At 43.3% G+C, this 25,000-nt stretch overlaps 1 protein-coding gene across 1 annotated transcript; it reads right to left on the minus strand.

Moving 5' to 3' along the window:
- Positions 1–7,323: 7,323 nt before the first annotated feature.
- On the minus strand, positions 7,324–24,291 carry plpp2b (phospholipid phosphatase 2b). The gene is made up of 6 exons (XM_030783962.1): positions 23,735–24,291; positions 10,710–10,861; positions 9,858–10,120; positions 9,664–9,721; positions 8,087–8,263; positions 7,324–7,599 (listed from the first exon to the last, which is right to left on the minus strand). The coding sequence occupies exons 1-6, from the start codon at positions 23,793–23,795 to the stop codon at positions 7,450–7,452; spliced, it is 861 nt and encodes a 286-aa protein (XP_030639822.1). The 5' UTR covers positions 23,796–24,291; the 3' UTR covers positions 7,324–7,449.
- Between the last annotated feature and the right edge of the window lie 709 nt (positions 24,292–25,000).

The following is a 25,000-nucleotide window of genomic DNA, read 5'->3' on the forward strand; positions in this document are numbered from 1 at the left end:
CGTCACACTGGGTGGTCTCGTGGAAAACAGTCTCGTGAAGGGAACTGAATCGGTTCTGTGTTTCTTATTAGTCATAATCCGGTGATGAGCTATTCTTACTTGTTCGGTGACGAAGGTTTAAGGCTTCACAGTGCGTGCACAGAGCAAACACGAGCTGTGATGTAATTCAAAGTGTTAAGTAATTGTGGCTTACCAAACAAATATCCTGTAATTACTTTGTTCCCTTAAACAAACGGATAGGCGCTGTCGCTCAGGCGAAACAGGCGCTAATCAGCATTACTTGGAGACTACTGCGTATCGGTTTATTCTAAATCAGCTATGTGACCAATGTTTCTGTACAGAGAAAGTGCAGTTTAATCATGATCCTGAATGTAACGGAAGAACTCGCGCTGGGGAAACGCCGTTCGACTCAGTGGACAAACTGAACTGAAGTATGCCTTTGGAGTCATTCCTCTACGTTTACTGCAAACACTTAGACAGTTTTATGTATATTTTGTTTCCCTAAACGTGTACAGCTGAACCAATATTCCTTTCTCCCCTTTGTTTCCCCATGTTTCTAAATTTCTCTTTTCTTATCTCAGTGGCCCACTTTCCTGTTACAGCTGATGCAGTTTGAGGCAAGGAGGCCTCAGTTTTTCTGTTACCTCTGTTCCATCCCTGCCGTGTGCGTGTGTGTGTGCACACACGCATACGTCTGTCTGTGTGTGCGTGTGTGTGCGTGTCTGTATGTGTGCGTGTGTGCGTGTGTGTGTGTGCGTGTGTGTGTGTGTATGTGTGTGCGTGTGCGTGTGTGTGTGTGTGTATATGTGTGTGTGCGTGTCTGTATGTGTGCGTGTGTGTGCACGTGTGTGCATGTGTGTGCGTGTGTGTGTGCACGTGTGTGCATGTGTGTGCGTGCGTGCGTGTGCACGTGTGTGTGTGCATGTGCGTGTGTGTGTGTGTGTGTGTGTGTGTGTGTGTGTGTATGGGGCAGTGGAAAAGGGCCTGTATTTTCCAGGCCTGCTGCTCCTGCAGCCTGAGTCCCAGGCTCCCCAACACTGGCCCCTCACACTGTACTGACTCACACTCAGGCATACAGTGGACCGCTCGGCGGGCTCTTTACTCTACACTGCTTCATCTGTGGGCACGAAATGACAGAATCTCAGCTTTTGTGGCATTTCTTTGTACTGTGTCCATCACTAGTTTGATTTTTTTTTTTTTTTAAAGATGAAACAAAAGCTTGATGAAACATGCATGAAGTCCTGATTGTTCCAGCTATTAATTACAGTACTTTATAATCAGAGGAAGCGTAAAAAAGTAAAAAGATGCCTTTTTTTTGGTAATGGGTGAGGTCGTGCATTACGACATATCCATAAGCAGATGAATTTAGCTACTGTAATGCATGTGGATGTGTTGTAATCGATCGTTACGATTCGCATCAGGTGAAGAAGAGACATTTTAATAAGAGCGGGCACGTTTACATTCATCACTGTAAATAAACACATGTGCACGAAGTTCCCATTAATACTTTTCAGTGCCAACAAACGAAAAAAAAAATACTGACTGCCCCCCCCCCCCCCCCCCCCTTGCCTCGCTGTCTCACTGTTAGAATGACCCAGTCTGTCGTCACGTGGCCCGTTCTTTTCGTTCTACTACATGGGTGTTAAATGTTTGTCTACCTCTCCATGTAGGAGACAGTCACACACTCTCTCTCTCTCTGACCGTAAAGCCATTCACAGTTTGGGTAGATTTTTACAGACGGGAGAGGCAGCACCCTTCCCGCTGAGCCATAATAACGCGTGGAGCCAAAGGAGAGTGACAGTACCAGTTAACGCGTATAAATACAGATATAAATCCCTCGACATGGGCAGTGGCAGCTATGGCTCTATGCCAGACATCTCTACCTCCGCGAGCTGAGAGAAGTGCGCCATTGTCCGGGCCGGGCCTCCGCGTGAGGCTACTCCTGAATGTAAACACATTTGGACAACAGATTCACACACCCGTTCAGTCTGTGCGCCACCTTCGCGTCAGGCCTCGGCTCTGGTTCATGAACCAGAGCCCAGAATTTTTTTGGCAGTGTTGTATTTTTATACTCACCTCACACCTACCAGCTGCGTTTTTTATCCAGTTACCCTAACACAGGGTGTCTTTTTAAAAATAGCAACACTGACTCTCTGAAAACAGTAATTCTTGCTATAGACGACGTTTTTAGTACTGGACACTCGTGCCTTCCCTAGGATCAGAGGGAGTTAATTATGTATTACAGTATGCAAGATAACAAACTGTTGGGAACTGGGTTATACGAGGACGTGCTGCGCGCAAATCATTAATTTGTGCCCGTGACGGTCTGTGCACTGTCACGGGGACAAACTGAAATGAGGAAATTACCACGAACAGATTTCCAAGTTTTCAAAACAGAAGTTGAATCCATGCCTGAATACTGTAAAAAAAAAAAAAAAAAAAAAAAAAAAAAAAACTACAGCGGTTTATTGGCAGTAGGGTTGCCGTCCGTTTACATCACGTGACTTTTTACAAGGTCAATGCTGTTAACAAGTTACGGAATGTCATTACATCAGGGAATTTACGGTAATTCACCGGTAATTTATGGTTTTGCCAGACATTAAAAGTATTTTTTACAGCGATTATTTTACATTGATGGAATTTTAATTCATGTAGAATTGTAGTTGTGAACTATTCGACACAAATGCTTATTCTATAGGGTGTTGTTTCTTACGTAACCGTCTCCTTTTATTCTGTGTGATAATTACAGCGGTAATCAACATTCAGAGACTCGGGCACTGTGGATGCTCGCGTAGGATGACAGGGTGTAAGCTCCGCTCCCCAAAAGGAAACAGAAACGTGTCATTACCGTGAAGATGACACGCTTCGCCACAAGCGTTATTTAGAGAACTGACACCCACTCTCAACAAACAGTGCGAGCCCCTCCCATTCAAGCGTCTAAATTTAAAATTGAAATGAGTTAGATGGCTCTTGGCGAGAGACCGCGCGCGCGTGCACAGACACGCACACCTTGGATGAATTCATGGAAACTATCTCTACTTAAAATTATTCATCTAAGCGATTGAGTAAAATGCATTCAGTCCTTAAACAATCACAGATAAGCAGCTTAACCTCAAACGTGGCTTTGCACCACAGAAACAACGCATACAAAATAACCATGGAGATCGAGAAAAGAAGATTCAGATGTATCTTGGAATGTCACGTTATTGGATAGATTTCTCTTTAAAGAAAAACATATGAACGAGACGGGAACGGGAACGTTCACAAACGTTCAGTGAACAGTGAGAGCTCCAGGTAGGCATTGGGCTCGCTCACGGCTGTGAAGAAGCTTTTGTTGTTTGACCTTACTGGCTCGAGGGACAGTTCGCAGTGCGCGCTGAAAAATGGAAAACAAAGTGTGCCCACTCATTTTGTGGTGAAATCGTAATTGCAGAATAAGACGCCAAGCTAAAAACAGCGTGTAGAGGATTCGAATTGGAACGCGGCATGATTCTGTTGGATGCCGGCTTTATTGTCACGCGAACAATGAATGCTATTTTAAAACAGAAAGTCTTCAAGACCACATCCCTATTCTTATAACGACCCATCACATTCTGAACCTGATTCGAACGGCAACCTATCTTTGTTTAATCAGTCCAAATATTCAGTGCTAGTGAATTTAATGTGTGTGCGTGTTGGGGGGTGGGGGTGGGGGGTCTAATCCCTGATCATGCCCTAACCAACCCCATCTCCCACAAGGAAGTGGGTTTCAGCCGGGAGGGCAAATTGTAATGAGTGTGAAGTGTGAAGGAAGGGTCTGGCTGGGCCTGGTCAATTAAACCCAGACCTGCTTAAACCGAAGCCAGAAATCCCCCTTCAACACAGCTAACGATACTGATGTTAAGAGTTTGGGCTTATGTGTTGACAGTCTGTTCTCTCAATGAACTGTTTTTCTCAAGGCTTTCTCTCACATAAACACGGAAACCATGCTCAGATATAAACAGAGATCTGGTCAAACGAAACTTAAAAAAAGAAACAGAATATACAAGAGTCCGATACCAGTTTGTGGTCCAGCACGAAAACCAGCATTTTACTCAGCCGTTCTAGCTTGGGAAATTTTGAACCCAAGCCGGAATTACATTCTAGTTCGCCAGCTTGAGAGAAAAAAAAAATCTCCACACTGATCTCATTTGGTTATGTTTTATTACTGCAACTGTTGAGGTTTTTTCAGTAACCACTTTCTCCGTGGGAAACCAGCAACAAACCATTCACAAAAATTTCGAAATACACACGAAAAATGCTCGCGTTGCAAGAGTCCGAGCCCTGTTTCATAAACAACATTTTAAAATACTTACAACGACGGAGTGGGAAGTTTGTAGAAAAAAAGGAACAATGTGGGGGGGGGGGGGGGGGGGGGGGGTTAGTGATGGATTGTGGTCAGAGGCTGGGGTAGGGACTGTATTATGTATTTCTGTTCAGCAGAAAACATGGACTTAACACATCACACTGAATCTCTTGTTCTTTAGCACTTGTTTGTGACTGATCCTTGTTAAGAGTTTGTGATTGAGCACAGGGTCTCTTTCTCTCTCTCTCTCTCTCTTTCTCTCTCTCTCTCTCTCTCTCTTTCTCTCTCTCTCTCTTTCTCTCTCTCTATCTCTCTCAGGTTGTGTAGTACTTGTGGCATAGGCCAGAGCCGGACATTTAAATGGATCTCCCATTTAAAACCATTAAAAACCCAGTAAGCAGTATGAGTGTACATTCACGTACATGACATTCAGTCATCCCAGCTTTTTGATCGAAGGGGGCGTGGCTTGTCAAGAAACATCACCGTATGAGGTCATCTTGTCATTCCGAACGTAGGCGGGTTGATATATGGTCCTCGTGTGTCAGTGGAGATTAAACTGATACATTAACACTCCGGTAATTTCCCCGCGTTAAGAACAAACACTGTGGTTTTCCCCTGGACTAATAAAAAAAAAAAAAAAAAAAAACAGGTCCATGTGCCAGTTTAAGATTTTAAATTAAACAAATGATTTTCTTGATGGATTGTCGTTTGAAACGCTGCACTAATGACAAGAACTTGACAGAATGATAACTACATACGTTAGTGGAGTGAACTCTCGGTTTTTCATGCCCGAAGACCAAGAGACTACATTGTAAATGCATAGAAATGTTTTGTTTTGTTTTTTCCATGAGTGAGAGAGTAGCGTGTAACGCAGTGGTGGTGTGGATTATTGAGTATGGTGAGTGTTTAGTGTCACTGTTGGTACCAACATTCAGTCACAGCATCACAGGGTTCAAGACACTAAAAAGTACCTAGACAAATGGTTTTTCTTTCATTTCAAATATTTATGTAAGCCTATGTACAAAGTTCACGCTGAGATCCCAGCGTCTCAAATCACCGACACACCCAGTACACACACTGTGAATATCGTCTCTTTATTGTAGGTTTTCAAATACATAAAAGACTTCATCGTATGTGCATTTAGAAACTGTACCGGAATATTCTGTGAAAGACCATCGTTTAGGCACAGCCTAATTTCACGTCCAAAAAAAAAAAAAAAAAGAAAGAAATAGAAGGAAAAAAAAAAAAGAAGTTAAATTTATTGATAAAAGAATAGGAAAAAAATCATGCTACAGAAAAAAAACTTTTAAAATGCTCCACAAGACAGCAGAGAGGGAACGCATAATGTCCATCCATGAGTCCATCTCAGTCTAGAGACCGACTTTGTAAACTCTCAACTTTAGCTGCTCCATTGGCTTCTCCTGTTGGCTGTTCCAGGAAAAGAACTGCAAGGTTCCAAAAAGGGTTCTGTGTGACGTTCCAAAAGAGTTCTTTACTGATCCAAAAGAGTTCTGTAAAAACTCCATAAGGAGCTCCAAAAGGAATTTTGTAGATTTCCAAAAAGGAACTGCACGGTTCCAAGGAACTAAAAGGTTCTACATGGTTCCAGATGAGTTGTGTTTCTAGTGAGAGGTCCCACTCACAAGCTGTCACCTGCCTTGAGGGTCACGTCTAATCATTTTAGGAAACTGACGCAGACGGTTTAGAGGAGCAGACAAGTAGCTGTTGTCATTGCGAATGAAAAGATACACTTTTAAAAAGGCCAAAAGGTAAAAGGCAAATATTCTGCTTAATTTATAGAGTTTTTAAGCCAGTTCACTATGGGACACCAATGTCTCTTGTAGGACGCATACGCATTTAAGCAACGCTTACATGTGAATCAAAGCAAATGTGCATTCATGCATAAATACATACATTAATTATAAAGTATTTTACAGTATCTGTGGCTTGCACAGCCAAAAAAACGTGATTGTAAACGCTCAGTACCTAAACAGCGCGTGTGTTTAAAAGGCTCCGACAGGAACCTAGAGCTTGTTAAAAGTTATCGCTAAGGATTTTGTTCCGCGCATCACGGAACAGGTCGCACCCTACGGCTGATTAACGCGCCTCCTGCAGAAAGCTCTGTGTCATTTAGCTTAAAAAAGATGAAGGCAATGCTTTTCTTTCTTTCTTTCTTTCTTTCTTTTTTTCCAAATAAGGAAGCTTCAAAAACCAAAACCAAAACCAAAAAAAAAGACTAATTTATATATAAAAAAAAATCTAATTTTACACATGTGTCCAACAGACTGACTCTAAATGATTGCGTCTAGTGGTATTTATCTCTCTTACTCCCGGCTTGGAAAATGAACCCCTTTACTGTCCATTTTAAACGTCTCTCTCTGTTTGCAGTCCAGCTCAAAACGGATGTGGACATTCACGTTTCCTTCAGAGACTTTCACGACAAAGACGCTTAAACTCCCTTTGTCATATCACTAAGGTGCATTAGTACAAAAAACAGCCAGGACACCAATCTGACTGGCTCCGCGGCTTTGACGCATCTGTAATATTCAAACCAGCTGCACAAGTCTTCACCAACGCAGGGAAATTTAGGTCCAACAACAGTTCAAAAAAAACAACGTAAGGCAAAGGAATGATCAGAGGGGTGGAAAATTCTTTCGAAAGTCTTTAAAAAAATAAAATGATGCTATAGAAAGAGAATATGGGGGTTTGCGCATAGAATTACATAAACTAGTTACTCAGCTGCTTAATTACAACCTAATCATCATCAAGAAATATTGAATTTGAGCTGAAAATGTCATATGTTGTATTTGAAATCCAATTACCTCCTTAAATTCACATTACTTTTTGACACATACTGGTTTCTTCAACTGGATACAACTTATTCGGAACACACAAAACAAGAAATTATAAGAACACGTCAGCAATGATGTTGCAACAAAAAAAACAAAAACAAAACATAAAATCCCTCTTTCTCACTCAGGGAAGAGAGAAGAGAGATGGTCAATTCTGTCGAGGAAGGCAGGAAGGCTGGTAAACCACACCCACTTGAGAGTGAAGCCCCGCCCCTGGTCAGTCCAGTGGTTTGTGGGAGTCGTAGTGTGCGAGTGGTTGGCGGACTGGGTGCATCACACAGACCCAGCATAACTGTAATGATTGTTGTGTTCCGCCTCTCCGTCAGGAAGGCTTTGCTTTCTCTCCAAGACTTCGCTCTCCACCGTCACCGGGCTCGAGCAGCGGGCAGGACGTAGCTTGAAAAAATCAGACACGTAGCGCACCTGGGGTGAAAAGAACCCCCCCCCCAAAAAATAGACCAGTCAGCGAAAGTCAATATCCCATAAAACAGCCATCATCGACAACGTCTGGATCAAAGCTCTAAAACACACAAATGGCTATAACACACACAGTCAAACACACACACAGTCAAACACACGCACACACACACACACACAGACATCTGGTGAAACGCCTTAGATCCGGCAGTGTAAGAGGAGCGACAAAGTAGAACCAGTCTAGCAGACCTCACCAGAACTAAAAAACCCATAAAACACTGTTCCAAGGACAAGGCTTTTAATTGCCTACAGCAGTCAGAAACCCGAAGCCCTCTTCTCTTCGCTTTCCTGACGCGACTCTCACTCACGCCGCTTTCAACATTTAAAAAAAAAAACAAAAAAAAAACCCTTTCCTGCAACACCGTTTGAACGGCGGCGTAAGGTGTGTGTGTGTGTGTGTGTGTGTGTGTGTGTGGGAAACCACGGCACTCACGGTGAGAACGGCCACCAGGGCCCCCTGTAAAAGTCCAGCCAACACGTCACTCCAGTGGTGCTTGTAATCGGACACTCGGGTGTAGCCCACGTAGACGGCGAACGCCACCAGGAAGAACTGGATGGTGGGACGAAGCAGTCTCGCCCATTTGGCCGCCAGTCGCGCCTGGACGTAGAGCTGATGTCGGGAAAAAAGGGAGAGAGGGAGAGAGAGAGAGAGAGAGAGAGAGAGAGAGTTGGTTCTTTGTACTGTCTGCTATTCTGCTATCTGTCTGTTGCATTTCTATACCTCTGACAAGAGAGAACATGCCAGCAACACAAACATCACCACACATGTGGTTTTACGACAAGAGACAATCCCGTGTAAGGCTGGCTGGGCTATGAACCGTTCTACCCAGTAGGCATAGCCGGCCGAGAATACGGGTTTTTTTTTTTTTTTGGAAACAAACACTTACACAAACAAAAACCCCTCAAGAAAACAAAAAAAAAACAGTTCATGTGTTTTAAATGTGAAAAACGTTGGCCCTTGTAAGACTTGTAAGACTTTAAAACCATACACCCAAAGGTGGAAGTTGAAAAGAGGTCTGAACGTGACAAAAACAGCCTCTTTTATGAACTGAAATGACCCTTTTTTTTAAGAGTGCGTTCACAGCCAGAATAGCCTGGTCTGACCCCCTGCTTTGGAACTTCACTAGTACATGAGTGTACTCTGACACCTCTTTTACGCGCACGCACACACACACACACACGTTTTTAGTGGTGTCTATGGGGTGTTGGGCCACACAGACATGGTAAACTGAGAGAATGAGTGATTGCTTTGCTTGGCAGGACAAAAGCTTTGAAACGTTGAGACTCAGTTCCTCACACGAAGAGAACAGTGAGAGACTTTGGACAGATGTGTGGAAAGACCCCTTTTCCCAGCAAAACACGGATTTTTTTTAAATTTTATTTTTTTTTTATTAGACACTGACATTTAAACTGGACCGTCACCTTACTTGCCTGAGTCACATGGTCTGTGTTAATCTAATGCTGTCATTGGGTAAAAAGAGAGCGTTCATCCGATGGGTACAGAACACTCTTTTGTGTCATGGTCAGATTAAAATAAAGGTGTTGATTTCATATGGACTATTCTAACAGAGATTATGCAAATCCATCTCAGACATACTCATTTTAATTACACTGAATCCCTCTGTCATGGATTAACGTGAGTAAATCTAAAGTTTAATTTTTCAGAGTGAACGAAAGATTAAGAGAAGTAATAACATTGTCCATTAATGAATAAAAGTCATTTCTTTCTTTCTTTCTTTCTTTCTTTCTTTCTTTCTTTCTTTCTTTCTTTTTCTTTCTCTCTTTCTCTTTTCCGCAGTTACAAGGCCATTCATCAGAATTTTCTGAGCATAGAAGATTAGATAAAATTCTTTTATTTTTTTCCCTCTAAAATCCTCTCTTTCCTCTCTGTCTATATGAAGCAGCTCTCAGAGATATCTCTTTTATCTCCCGTGGCCCTCTGCCACAGCAGGGTATGAAAACGTAGCCCGCAGCAACAACCACCCCCATGCCACGCCCCTCCTCACTCACCGCTAAAAACAGCATACAGTACATCCCAAAGGAAGAGTGCCCGGAGTAGAAAGACAACCTGGAACCAAACAAACAAAAACAAAACAAAGGGCAGGAGAGAGAACACAGAGATTAAAATCTTTCCTTTAAGAAAAAAAGAAGAAAGAAAACAAAGAAAAAAAGAAACTCTATCTCTGCTGTACTGAGCACGCTACCTGGACTCGGTCACGTTCGCCGGGACTCCGGTGCAGTTGATCTGGAGCATGTAACCCTTGCATATTTTGGGGGCGCAGACGGACATGAAGTTGGGGCGAGGCCGTCCGATGGTGTACTTGGCCATGTCGGTGAGCGACTGGCTGACCGCCCCACCGAACACGAAAGTGCCGAGCGCCTTGTAGAGGGCCACCACATACTGGTTAAACTCAGAGTTCGATTGGATCTTCTTACTGTACACCAGGTAGGCCTCACCACAGGAGATCTGACACAGAGAGAGAGAGCGACAGAGAGAGAGAGGGAGAGAGAGAGAGAGAGAGGGAGAGAGGGAGGGAGAGAGAGAGAGAGAGGAGAGAGAGAGAGAGAGAGAGAGAGAGAGAGAGGGAGAGAGGGAGGGAGAGAGAGAGAGAGAGAGAGAGAGGGAGAGAGAGAGAGAGAGAGAGAGAGAGAGAGCAGACATGTAGGAAAACAAAAAAAAAGTTTCCTTACTGACTGTTAGAACAGTTTATATGTAAATTATCGCACTGTTGAATTTTGTAACGAACCCTTGGCTACGGGGTAAACTAAACATTCGAGTCGGGAAAACAGCTCCGAACTAAACTGGGACAAACTGACCATGGTGCATTACGAAAGTTGACAAATGAATTCCTTACAAAAATAAAAGCATTGTGTGTGTTCACAGTGATCAAACACGACTTCTCTTCAAGACGCAGACTTGAACCGAACGGGCACTGAACTTGAGCTCTCTGACCAATGAAAGAGCATTTGTTGATGCTCGCCATGTGATTCTGAGCTGATGTCAGACGGTGGGGGGATGGGGGCATGGGGGGTGAGGGGGGGGGGTGTTTACTCACGATAATAGTGGTGCAGGAGATGGTGACGACGGCGAGCAGGCCATGAGTGATGGTGTCAGGTTTGTAGGGGTATTTGATACTCTCGTCCTCGCAGTAGATGCCCCTCTGATACGGTCGATACACGATGTTCATGATAATGGACGGCAAGGAGGCTGCAGGACGGAAAAGAAAACAACAGATTTAACGAAGGCAAGAATTTCACCCCGGCTTACGCCTCTTTTTCTTAAGGGGCCGGCGGTTTGGAAGAAGCCTCCGCGGTTTCGAGCGGCCTAAATCAAAAAGGGTATCTGTTGGAGGGGGGCATTCACAGTTTCGCCAAAAGCGCCCCAAAACGGTTCCTCGTGCGAATGTGAAAGGGAAGCGGATGAAGGCAGATGAAAATGAAATTAAAAGCAGAGAACGACAGACACGAAGGCTGTAAAATGGAAACACTCAGATGGCAAGCTGGTGGAACCCTCAGGTTGCTACGGGTTACGCACAGTGTGGGCAGCGGCTCAGAGGAAAATGAAAACTTTGTTTTATTTTTTTATTTTTTTCCCTCAGAGGATAATGAAGACTACAGTAATGACATCCGAACAGCCCTTGGATGGTCGAAAGATCGAACACATAAAATAATGACACTCATTTTTTACGCTCAAAATGTAATTATCGCCGGGACGAGCTGTACCTCCGCGTTGCGTGGCAACCAGGTGATTCTGATGACAAATCCACAACCGCATTTGTTAGCTGATCACAGACAAAATCTCTTGTTTTTCAGCCCTCAAAAATTAATCACAATAAAAGTCAAAGACAATTTCCTGATTGAAATCCAAGTACAGTTTTACACTGAATACCCCCCCCCCCCCCCCCCCCCCCCCCCCCCCCCCCCCCCCCCCCCCCCCCCCCCCCCCCCCCCCCCACTCCAGCCTGAAAATCCAAATTTCATAAGAGTCACATTGTGATGACAATTTGTACCATGACAAAACTTCCTTTTATTCTGGTCACCTCCCAACACTGAAGCCTTAGCTGACACAGTAACTCTGGCACAAAGAGACATTACAACCACAGCAGAGGAAAGAAATGACCCTACACATGCTCATCCATTCATTCATCCTCGCACACGCACACACACACACACATCCTTCATCCATCCATCCATCCATCTATCCATCCACACACACACACACACACACACACACACACTCTTCATCCATCCATCCATCCATCCATCTATCCATCCACACACACACACACACACCCTTCATCCATCCATCTGTCCATCCACACACACACACACACACACACACACACACACACACACACACACACACACACACACTCTTCATCCATCCATCCATCCATCCATCCATCCATCTATCCATCCACACACACACACACACACACACACACTTCATCCATCCGTCCACATGCCAGACGCGCACACACACACACTCACACACACACACACCATCTATCCACACATGTGAGACATCTTTGCCTCAACTCTTTAGTGGAGTGACTGATGTGGTTAGTAGCTCTGACAGCCTTTGACATAGCAGCTACAGACTCCCACACAGGGTGGAAAATGGCCTAGAGTCTCTCAGAAATATCCTGAATCAACCAAATTTAAAAAGAAAAAAAAAAGAGAGAGAAGAAAATTAAAAACAAAAAAAACCTTCCCACATGTCTAATCAGATGCCGCGACCACACAACCAGGAAGACATTCTGTGTTCATTATCCCGGCTTCCTGCTGATGACGAAGGGGTCGCAAACAAACGGAAAAAAAAAAAAGGATGCAGTCATTCATGAGTACTATTCAAAACGCATGCCCACGCACACAAAGGCACAAAGACACAATACACACCAGGGAATCACAATGCATGTTAGTGAGTGAGCGATCACATAGTTGTCAACATCACACGTTACTGGGTTTTGAGATTCGAGACAGTTAGCTTTGGAAGGGAAAGTCAGAATTCCCCACCCAAACAAAAGACTGAATACACACTTAAAAAAAAAAAAAAAAAAACCCTGAATAGGCTACATAGCTTTGGTGGGAGATGTTTTGCTAACTGCAGAGCCGGAGGGGGAAAAAAAAGAGGCATTAAATTAGAATATCATACACAATATTACTGCATGTTTAACATGTAAAGAGTGTCTCTGTCTCTGTCTCTGTGTCTCTCTGCAGATGCTCTAATAATGACATCATATCGGGCCCAGAGCCAGTCAGGCTGACAGAGGCAGTGCCATGAACAGGACACCCTGCTGGCAGACCAGATGAACGAACACACACACACACACACACACACACAGAGTGTGTGCTGGGCACTGATGAAAACCATTAAAAACATGAGTCAGTAGGTTCAGTACACAGAGGACGGTGCCAGTCATAAGTCTGAGACTAGTTACTCTGCCCATGTTTTCTTTACTTCCTGACTGCTCACTGGGTTACAGCCTCTCCCCTTTTGAGTTATTACAGAACAATATTTACATTTACACAAATTCGCTTATGCTCCCATTCAGACTGATGTCTTGTTTATGTAAATTTTTTTTTAAGGCACAGGTTGTATGCTACTGGAGTGATCAGAGGCATAGTGTTATTCACTTCCCCTGTAATCAGAATTAGCGTGAGCGCAAATGCCCCTACTGGAAACGAAGCAAAGGGCTACATACTCAGACACACACTCATTACCCAGACCTACCGACACGGTTATTAAGGCGAGTTCAGACAAAGACGAGTTCTCATCTTTGTGTCTGTCAATCCGGGACGGGTTAAAGACGTAAATTAAAACTTTGCGGGTGTAATTTTAGACTTCTAAAGAGGGAGAGAGAGAGAGAGAGAGAGAGAGAGAGAGAGAGAGAGAGAGCACAGTAAATCTTCCCATCATGACCGGAGCAGGGACAAAGACACTTCTAAGCACAAAGGAAACCCAAAGGCAGCAGCTTAAAGAGTGTTTTGTGCCAGGACGGGTGGAAACAATAGCTCATGGGATACGGCTCGAAGTTTTTGGTTTTTTTCCCCCTTTCTTCCTTTCTTTCTTTTTTTTTTTTTTTTTTGTCGATTGAAACTTTGCGTGTTATGTGCGGCCACCACACACAAAACCCTCTCTCTTCAAATGACAACAGAGAGAAATCCCCCTGAATGTCATGCACGGTTTCCTGAGATCCAAAGCGCGTCGTGATGTTGCTGGAAATTACTCCGTGACTTGTGACATTTCCTGACATCATCTTAAACAACTGAAATAAACAGTGAATGGTTATTGGGGAATTTATGACAGAAAGAAAGAAAGAAAGAAAGAAAGAGAGAAAGAGGGAGACATCACAGAGCTAACAGCAAGTCAGCTGTCCACAGAAACTTCATTATAGGGATGTTGGAATACCAGACTTGACAAAGAACAAAAGTTAGGATAATACCGCAATGGCCTTGTTTGTCAAGCTAACAAAGCATACTGAACAGATAAACGGTCGTATATACCCACGAGGAGAATAGCTCGATAAACTGAGATAGTTCACTGAGATAACATGATCGTCGAGAAGCTTAATAATGACATTAGTTATGAAGACACCAGTTTGGACCGATAATTTCCTGATTCCTCCTTAACAGTTTTGAATGATAATCTTCAACACGTCCTAAATAAAGAAAACTCGAGTTTCACTAGCCCACACTGTATAGGCGATTGATATTAAATTAATTCGTAATATGATTTAAGATTTAATATGCGTAAAAAATCCGCTGTAATTATTTCGTGCTGTTAAAACCTTTAAGACGAACCGTATTTTAAGGCCAGCAGCAAATCAACCATGGCTTGCAACAAATCAAGCCAGACGGGGCTGGTTCCACAAGTAATATATCAAGCGTTTAAACCAACGTCAAAAACATATGATTACACCGCGTGCTGTGTGCTTACATGGAAAAACACATCAAGAGCGACTTTACAAGCTAAGAACAGTATGGACTCAACTAACAACAGATGTCAGGTTTTAACAGGGAAGATGCTGTCACTTCGGAGACGGAGGGTACGCGGGCACATCTATTATATCCGAACCAGCCAAACCTTTCACCGGGGGGAAAACAGGTCATTTCTCTTCTTAAGCTCCACTCTCTCTCTCTCTCTCTCTCTCTCTCTCTCTCTCTTTCTCTCAGTCTACTACGATGTCAGCGTGAACAGATGTATCCCACCTGTTACCCATTCAAAAAAGACCCCAGCTCCAGGCAAAACGCAGCTTTGTCATTGTTTTCTCACTGTGTAAACAGAGTCTGATTTGGGTGGGTGGGTGGGTAGGGGGGGGAAGGAGGAAAGACAAAATACGAGACCATGCCCTGTTTTAACTAGGCCATTCTCTTTGCACAGCTAGACAACAACAGACGCATCTTTTAACATCCTGTTGAGATTTGTATGTTAATTTTCATTCATGGGGCCTGTACTACGAAGCGAGGTAACTAGCTTATCCAGGTAACTTCTGGTTAACTCAGAATAATAAACCTCCTAGTAGAGTGGCCCTGTGGCTTCATTCTCCAAGCAAAACAAAGCCATAGGGCTCTTCCTCTAAGAGGTTTACAACTTACTCTGAGTTAACTTAACCAGAAGTTACCTGGATAAGCCAGTTACCTCGTTTCGTAGTAAGGGGTGAAGGGGGGGGGGGGGGTATTCCAGGAAGCGGGTTTCGTGGAAACTCTGAATTAGTTAACTCAGAGGAAGCAGTAAACCGCCTAATAAACAGCCCCATGGCTTTGTTTTGCCAGGAGAATGAAGCCATAGGGCTCTTCTATTAGGAGGTTTACTACTTACTCTAAGTTAACTTATCCAGGTTAGTCACTAAAGCACGTACTTGGAACGCCCCCCAAGAGGCAAATGTCTCTGTTTTTATTTCTGTTTTTTTTTCTCCCCTTATAAAGATTGACACCTGATTGGACAAAAGCATCGGAGGAGACAATGATTGGATGAGAGTCAGAGGTGGCTGAAGGTGTTAAAGTGATTTCTGCTACATTTTTTCCACGTGATTCACTGTCGGTAAGAATACGAGAGTTTCATTTCTGGAAGGACATTCACCAAGTTTTTCTCTCCAAACTCAGCCTCTCACAGACCATTCCAAAACACAGGAGAACGCAGGTGAACCGAGGTCATTTTTCTTTCTTTTCTTTTCTTTTTTTACAGGATCGACTGTAAATCTGAAATCAGCTTAGAAAAAAAAACTTTGCAAACTAAACAAATAACACTATTAGCATCATATAGCATGCACGCAAGTAAACAAACAAACAAACAAATAAATAAACAGGACTTGGAAAGTACTTTTTTCCTGTTATACAGTTTTTGGTTTTACATCAGGTCTTGATAACGGGTAGACCTGTCCACACAAATGCAAATTCTTTATACTTGCCGCCAACGCTCAGTCAAATCCTTTGACTATCTGGCTGTACTGTTCTTTAAACATTTTCATGCATTTGCATTCGATTGTTTGACAGGTAGAATGTTTATGAGGTGTGACTGCAGATAGATTTGCTTTTTCATGGCGCCTGTTTGGGCTCGACAGTTAAGCGAGCGGTCCTCGCGGTTTATTTTCAGGGACTGAGAAATGGTAATGCTACCACACGTGAACAATAGAAATAAGCCATGTTTTAAGGCCGTCTTTTATGAAAAGGGGATGAAGGAATGACTGAAACAACACAGGAAGCCAGAGGTGAGAGAGTGAGCGAGAGAGAGAGAGAGAGAGAGAGAGAGAAAGAGTGAGAGCCATGCTTTAAGGGAATGACTGTTCACGCCCTTCTCACGTAACAGTTTCAGCCCTGGCAGAGGCCAGACTAACCAAGTCTGGTCTCAAATGTACCGTTTCGGGGGTTGAATACGTTTTTCTTTTGAAGTCAGATTCGTGCCATTTGAAGTTACAGGAAGTGGAGTTTCCTGCCTCAAAAGAGGGAACCTCACACTGGAACAGACTCCTTCATAAAAAATCCATTAGTCTGTGTTTCTCTCCCACCTTGCTTGCCTGCAGTACAAATAGCCTACACAACAGTTAAACAGCACAGAAAGGTTGCGTGAGGGCGAATTTAAACATTGTTTTTGTCCAATTGAATTCTGTACACGCTTTCTTTTTTTGTTTGTTTGTTTATTCTTCTTTTATACAAAGAATCACTCAGAGATGCACATTTGTAGCCCGACGCTGAAATTCTGTCCCATCAAAGTCCCACACACGGCAGCACTTTGAAAGAGGAGTCGTTACGATTTCTGCCCTTCGGGTCCCAACCCATCTGGTTTTTTTTTTTGTTTTGTTTTGTTTTTAAACCCTGTCCTTCACTCTGGGCCTGCCCAGTCTGATTCAGATTCTCTCTACCTTCATTCATTCACTTTTTTTCCCCCTTTCATTTCGCGTCTCCTCCCTTACTTTGACATTACTATAAATATTATGGGGTGGAATGTTGGGTAAAGCTTTCTTTAGCACGTCGCCGTGCGATTTGGGAAGCGCAGGGCAAGGTTTGCCAGAACTCTCACCATTGCCTTCGGAGCCAAAAAAACCATCCTCACCTCCCCTCCGGGGAGTCAAAAATCAGATATCCTTTGTCCCCTGCCTGGCTTCTATTCCAAGTGCATTTACAGGAGGAGTAGGCCCCGCGATAATGCCGAATCCCTCTCCTCACAGCTGGAGAGACGAATCATTCAGGCTGCGTTTTCCGTTGGGAAAAGCCAACTCTGTTTATAGATGGCTCTGTTGTGGAGTTTTAGTTGACCTTCACGTGAGTTCGAGGACTCATTGTTCTTTAGCTGTCTAGTGCTTAGCGTAGCAAGTTAAACCTTTTCTCTACAAAACGGGCACTAATCAGTCCAGTGTGTGTGTGTGTGTGTGTGTGTGTGTTTGTGTGAGAAAGTATCTGAAAACCAAATTGATCCAAATCTATACACTCTTGTGTCTTATATACCACACCAAGCTACTATGAACATTGATTTTTACTGTACTGCTGGCTCACACACTGGCCAGAGCTTGTGAAGAAAGATATCCCCCCCCCCCCCCCCCCAATCCTTCCCCTCCTTTCGACCCCCCAGGTTTTGTGGGAGAGATGTACTGTATCTTCCCCCCAAATTACTCTGTGGGAGATTTCTAAGACCGCAGTGTGTGTCTCCAGGTTTTTGGAGCGTGTGTGTGTGTGTGTGTGTGTGTGTGTGTGTGTTTGTGTGTCTGGGATCAGCAGGCCTCCTGCCTGAGTAATGTGGAAGGTATTTGCTGACTGTACAACCTCCACGGGAGGATCTGGAATTCAGCTTCTTACAGAAACACCCTCCCACCCTCCAACATTTTCCTTCTGGTTTTTTTTTTTGTGCGCTCTCTCTCTCTCTCTCTCTCTCTCTCTCTCACCAAATCCCTCCATTACTCTCTCTTTCTCTTTTCAGCACTCACTGCAGCCATACCTCCCGCGGTAGACTTTCTCTTTGCTGTGTGCGGTAAACTCCCTAAAATTAGCGCGTCATGAGAGAAGCTCTTTCACTATCTTTTGAGAGTTTCTCAAAGTTTCCCCAACTGTTTCTCAACTGTTTTGCGTAAATAGCCTGAAAGAAACACGTTCATTTCAGTGTATTTCTGGTTGTTGCTAAACATTGTACTGTCGTTTGAAATCTAGGAGTAAGTGCATTTTGTGTCAATTTGACCTCCAAAGAATTTAGTACATTGGGTTAGAACAGATTATTTGTTAACGTCTAGCCAATCTCAGCTTAGACCTCAAAGTATTTTGTTTTTGTTTTTGGCTTGTTTGTTTGTTTTTGGTCTGCAACTGCATGGCCGCAAAATGACCAAGTCAGGAAGACAACCCCAGCACAGCAGTATTGAGTTTGACCTCGACCTTGACTGTCAGGTCATCTCTCCCTGTGTTTGCTTGTAAAACTCTCGAGTTCCCATATACAGATTTCTAAAGAACAAACAGAATGTTTTCAGTGGAAATCAGATGAGAACCCAGGACATGAAGATTTCTCAGACTGGTGACACTGCTCACTGCCATTACTATCCCCAGAGAGCAACACTGGGATGCTGAACAAGAGACGGAAAGAGAGAGAGAGTGAAAGTGGGAAAGAAAGAAAGAAAGAAAGAAAGAAAGAAAGAAAGTAGTGAGAGTGAGGAAGGGGGATGAACAGATAGATAGATAGATAGATAGATAGATAGATAGATAGATAGATAGATAGATAGATAGATAGATAGATAGATAACAGTAGAACTCAAACAAACCCCACTACCATGGTGTCAAAATCACATACACAATGCTCAAGCACAGAGCCCTAGAGCAGGGCTCTTCAGTTACAAATTCAAATGGGCCGCATTTCAAAACCAGGCCTTGTTCACGGGCCAGACATTTTTTGGCAGCCACTGGCTTGACTACAACTCATAGCTTGCTGACAGGCAGGTATCGACTTTGTGTAGCTGGCAAGATGTTTACGGCACTGTAAAGCAGAATGATATATGTGGTAAACCGTCCCAGTTCTGTTATACCATGGTTGTGCGGTAAAAACATTTAATACACAGTTCAAGTAGTTCAAGCCAAGTTGAATCGCGGCTCTAAATTCATACGCTGCCTCAAAAGTTAATCCAGTCCATCATAGCAGCGGCTGTCTGCCACTCATTTGCCTGCAGAATAACTCAACTATGAGAAAATGCTGTCATTGTTCTGAAGGTAACGCAATACGTAGCTAGGTGAACTATCGGCGATAACAGTCATACCATGAGACCATTTGACATCAAGGACAAATTGAATTTTAATACTTTGTAACGTAAGTGACGATGAGGTCATAGCAGAACCTTTGCTTCTCGTGAGAGGGACTGGTTTAATAAAGGTGCTGTCATGGCAACGGTACACTTTCGCTTCATGATCCTCTAACTTTATGTCCGAAACCTTAATCAAAATAAGTGAATGCTCTTATTTTATATATGTGTGTGTGTGTGTGTGTGTGTGTGTATGTGTATGTGTATGTATGTATGTGTGTGTATATATATATATATATATATATATATATTTTTTTTTTTTTTTTTGTCAAGTGTCCATGGTACAAACGGGATAATCCACTCCTAGGTTTGCATTCCGCGAAGGCAACCGGATAACACAAAGCGTCGGGTGGTTCTTCGCCTCAGCATTGTGCGTTAAAAATCCTTTAACGCAAACCTAGTTAGAGATTATCCGTTACATATCAGCCCTTATGAAATGCTTTTAGTCCAATCAAATCACTCGCTCGGCACTAAGCGTTGTATAAGGTGAATTAGACAGCTATTGCCTATGGGCCACTAGAGCTCGCTCTTGGGCCGGATTTTACCCCCTGGGCCATAAATTGAATAGACCTGCCGCAGAGCCATAAACATAATGCCTATTACAGTGGCACATTAGCCGCTAATAAACGTTACAAGTTCATTTATTCATACGGTTCTGCGACAACTTAAGGGTCAAAAATTATGGTTCAAGTAAATGCAGGCGCTAATTCACTTCAGGGTCGAGGTGGGTAGAGGGAACTTCTCATAAGGCCAACTAGACACAACCAATCAGCGTGATTTATCTGGGCTGACAAAGTCCTCACTCTGTTTTTAACCTCTGATCAGTACCTCAGACATAGTCCGAGTGTTGACAGGGAGCGAGGGAATGGCCGCTTTGCTTTCTTATGAGACCGAACGCGATGTCATGCCAACTCAAAGATAACGTTTATGTTAGGTTTCCTTTAAGTGCAGTCCAGGAGGACAAAGGTCTTTCTGATACTCATATCAGCCAAACACTGCGGTCTCCGATACCCTGAGGAACGCACTCACCTGGTTCCCAGACAAAAAAAAAAAAAAAAACTTCCTCTAATTACAAGCCTCGTGGACAAAAAGCAGCTAGACATGAGCCACCCAAGAGAAAATTTGGGGGAATCCTAGTTTACAACATGGCTACCGGGAGCGAGCTCGATCGGTTTTGAAATTCGGTGGAAAATATGTGAATTGTAGGTTACATGTTCTGAATGGTGAGAAGTAGGTTAGTAAGAATTTAGTCCAGTTTAACTCCCGCACGAGGTCCACGCCCACCATGTGATTGTGCCCAGGATAGGTTTACACACACAAAGGAAAAGAAATACAGTGAAGTTCGGGTGGGTGGGGAGGACTTAAACGCGTCGCCCAGAGAGAAAATTTGGAAATCACAGGGTGTTTCTATAAATCTGCAGCGGCATAACCTCGGGGCTCCGCTTTTCTGTTGAGGCCAACGCAACCCGAGACAAGGGCTGTTTATTTTAGAAACTGTATGGAACCACGGTGCACCTGGGCTTTTAGAAGGAAATTTTTCTCTGTGTGGGAAGTTTCTAAGGAAAGACAGTCGGTTTGCCCACCCCCCTCCCCCCTCCTCCCTTCCCCCCAGAGGCCAAAAGTCTTTTGCTGATTTCAGATGGACAGGACCTCGTTCCACCCTTATTTATACAGCAATAATCATAAATCTCATTTCAGAATACACCCTGCGTTGATAAGCCGTTCTGGGAGAGGTGAGGCTGAAGAAATACATGCATCGTGCTTCCGCTGAGGTTATGTTAACGGACTGGTAACGATCTCGGTCGTGCTGGCGAAAGACAAGTCCTCACCCCAAAGAAGTACCCTTCAGCACCATAAAGCTGCTATCAAATGTGTCACACGGTCATAAAAGTACTGTGAAGTTAATATATAAAAATAATGATCCAAAAGACAATAACTATTACAAACATCTTAATCTGTATTACCTTAATGGCGAGGGAGGCTGGGGGTGTGAGTAGGGAGGGGGGGGGGGGCAGGGGTGTATGTGTGTGTGTGTGGGGGGGGGGGGGGGGGGGGTTGGTGCATGGTCCGTCTCTCAACATGGTGCTTCACAAGAAACGGAACAAACACAGAAACAAACAAAGTCACACATGATTTAACATAAATGTTTTTTCCTTTTTTAAATGTCTGACCATTTTAGGATACACACCTGCGTTAAGCTTTGTGTGTGTGTGTGTGTGTGTGTGTGTGTGTGTGTGTGTGTGTGTGTGTGCGTGTGGTGTGCGTGTGGGTGTGTGTGTGTGTGTGTGTGTGTGTGCGTGTGGTGTGTGTGTGTGTGTGTGCGCGCGTGTGCGTGTGGTGTGTGTGTGTGTGTGTGTGTGTGTGTGTGCGTGTGTGTGTGCGTGCGTGTGTGTGCGCGTGTGTGCGAGTGAGAGAGAGAGAGTGTGTGTTGCGCTAAAAAAGGACTGTCATCGAGCGTAAAGTGCATCTCCACCTCATTTTCATTCCCTCGAATAAAATTTCCTCCTTTGGCTGCAGCCCATTTGGACCATTAGGGAAGGGTTCAAAGCAGACTGTCTCTATCACATTCGGACAGTGACATGGAAAAAAGGTCAGACTGACCAATCAGAAACAGCCATCGGACGAAATCAGGGGCCCAAAATCTGACAACGGCGACTGTATTTGAAAAAGGCTGAAACACAAGTTACTAATGCACGCTGTGAAGGTTTCACGCCACTATGTCGGTTTGTCCATTACATAGGAGGTCTACTGATCCACATTACTGTTCATGGGCAGTGACAGATGAGATCCAGCCAAACCAAACAATGCCTTTGTCACACAGAAGTGAATGACACTTTTGCAGAAGTGTTAAGTGTGGTAACTTCCCAATGGAGAGACATGGCTTTTACCCCAGACAGCAGGACTGCACTAGATTTATACATTTAAAATGACCCAGCACCCAGAACTGCACACTAGACAAAAGGACATAGAATTTGTATTTGAACGACAGGAAGTAATTTCGATTTGTCACAGTTTAAACAAATCAGATGAAAAAAATTAACCATTATCGGATACCAAAGAAGAGTTAGTTAAAGAAGAACTTTGAATTCAACTCTGCCAGAAAGATCTCTAGACTGTCCTAATAACAGAAAAGAGCAGAACGCTGAATCAAGATGTTTCTGTTCTTTTGTGAGAACAGGAATATCTGTTCCCAGAGGACATAGAAAAAGCACCATGGGACCAGGTTGTGACAAACACTAGCTGCTCCCTCCCCATAATTTCACCCAATGAGAAAACAAGGCCATGGCAGACAATTCTGTGAAGTTACAAAGGGTAAATGGATATATCTAGAAGTCGTATCTTAAACCCTCTTTGAAGATGTCATCAAGGAGTGACTAGCGTCAGACAAAGGCAGTTTAATGACTTGTTTTTTCCATCTTATTGTCCTTGGCTGGTGACTGTGATTTTTCGTATCGTGCACTCAGCGTCATAAACAAAAACAACACATACAAAAGCCACGACTTAAGACTATTGTTTTGATAACTGAAATAACGTGTAATCACGAGTCAGTACGCTCGTGAGGTATACGCTCATCAGCATATCCATAAGGAAAATCACAGACGCCAGCCAAGAATGTGCAAAGGAACATTTTTTTTTTTTTTTTGAGGCGGTTGGGGAAAAGCAAACACTGTGGGGACAGTTACTGCCTCATATCATATTTCCATAAACAAACATTAAAACTTCCTGAAACAGCGCAAATTCCAGCAAAGTCACTCGCAACAGCAGGAAAAAGGGTCCGCGACACGGATGAGAATACATTTTTTTTTTTCCATTTTCCTTTGACTGAACACAACCTTAAGTCAACCGAATTCTCCTCCAAATAAATCTGTAAACATGGGAAAACCCAAGGGAAAGTGGCCTTTGGCACTGGAGCGGTTGACTTTATAAACACAGTTCCCCGTATAATTTTAGTAGAACCACAGTGATTTGTAAGAAACAAGAAAAAAAAATCATTTTCCATCTATGTCTCACAAAAACTATCACTCTTGAGACGTAAAATAAACTTTCCTTGCATTTCCTTCAACGTTTCTTTCCAGTTCGTTTTTGTTCATGTAAAGACTGCATACATGACCGCGGAACAAAAAATGAAAGTAAGAGGTAAATCTGCATTAATGCTGACTTTCAAGGCAGTGATATGTATTCCACGTGAAGACACAGTCGTTTGGAGAAACTGAGGCATTGTCCCTATGAGGTCACAACCATCTGTCAACAAGTTACGAGGAGATCAAAGCACACTCAATGTCACGACACGGTTCAGGTCGATTCCTTACCTGCAAAAATACAGAGCACGTCCATCGCGATGAACAGTTTCTTTCTTCTCGGGTCCGTCATTATTGGATCTCTTAGTTACTTATTCAATCCCTAACTCTTTACATTCATTTGGTTTTGATATCAAAAGATAGCCCACCTCGGGTGAACGTGAAATGAAACGTACACACGCGCACACACTCACAAACACGCCGCAACCTGTATTGCGAGTTTTTCCTGCCCTCAAATGTCAACCTGGCAACCTTACCAGTGTTTGAAACGTAAATATTCTGCTTTCCCTTCCCAACGCGATACTTCTTACGACGTTAAAAAAGTGAGTTGGCAGCAGAGATAGCAATCACAAGTTTTTGCGTCCCTTCTGCGCGCATGTTGCTCCGTTCTTACAGCGACATAACCAACATCCACAGTCTCTTTAAAAAGTTGACACGGGGGTCAAGCTCACTCCTCCCCGTGAACCACGCCACTATTTTCTCACTTCCTTAGCGCCTCAACATATAAATAAAACGTGAGCAGCCTAAAAAACGAATACAAAACGGTTGTTCGCTGTTTCAGTGGATACAGCTCGCGTTTCCATCAGACCGTCTAGCTATTCAGAGTTTGTGCGTCTCTCAGCTGACGGTGGGAGGAGCTAATGTAATCAAATAGTGGAAATACGACACATAAATATATGGAGATATTATCAGTTTTAACGATCCACATTCAGGGACAACTCTCATATATATCATGAGATAAAAAATAGTCGTTTAATCATGCGTGCTCTAAGGATCTGAAACCATTATTTCGGTGCAAATTAAAAATGTCTGTCATCTGTTTTAAAAAGTAAGCTAAAACCCAATATCACAAGGTAATAGATTGTTCTATATCCTCAGAAGAAAGTTTTGGAAAGCATATACTGCTTTATAAAGCAATACTGGGCAAGAAAACATTAAGGTGGTGAGCAAGCGAAGTCACTGAAAAATGCGTCTCTCGCTTCTGCCACCTAGTGGAAGCAGGTATCAATAGCAGTGTGTGGCCTAAATAGGGTGTTAGACAAACAAAACAATCTCTATACAGTTGACACAGACAGACAACGTATTAGTGCAAAATGAAAAATAAGATAAAAAACTGTAACTTTATCTCAAACATTTACCATGCGCTAGCAAGACCACTGCATAATCCACTGATAATCCACTGCATAATCCACTGATAATCCACTGCATCACTCCGATAAGAACAAGATAACCCTCAATTTGGCGCCTTTATTGTTATTCTCAATCTTAACGTGATTT

This window comes from Chanos chanos, chromosome 9 (assembly GCF_902362185.1).
Source record: "Chanos chanos chromosome 9, fChaCha1.1, whole genome shotgun sequence".
Taxonomy (NCBI): Eukaryota; Metazoa; Chordata; class Actinopteri; order Gonorynchiformes; family Chanidae; genus Chanos; species Chanos chanos.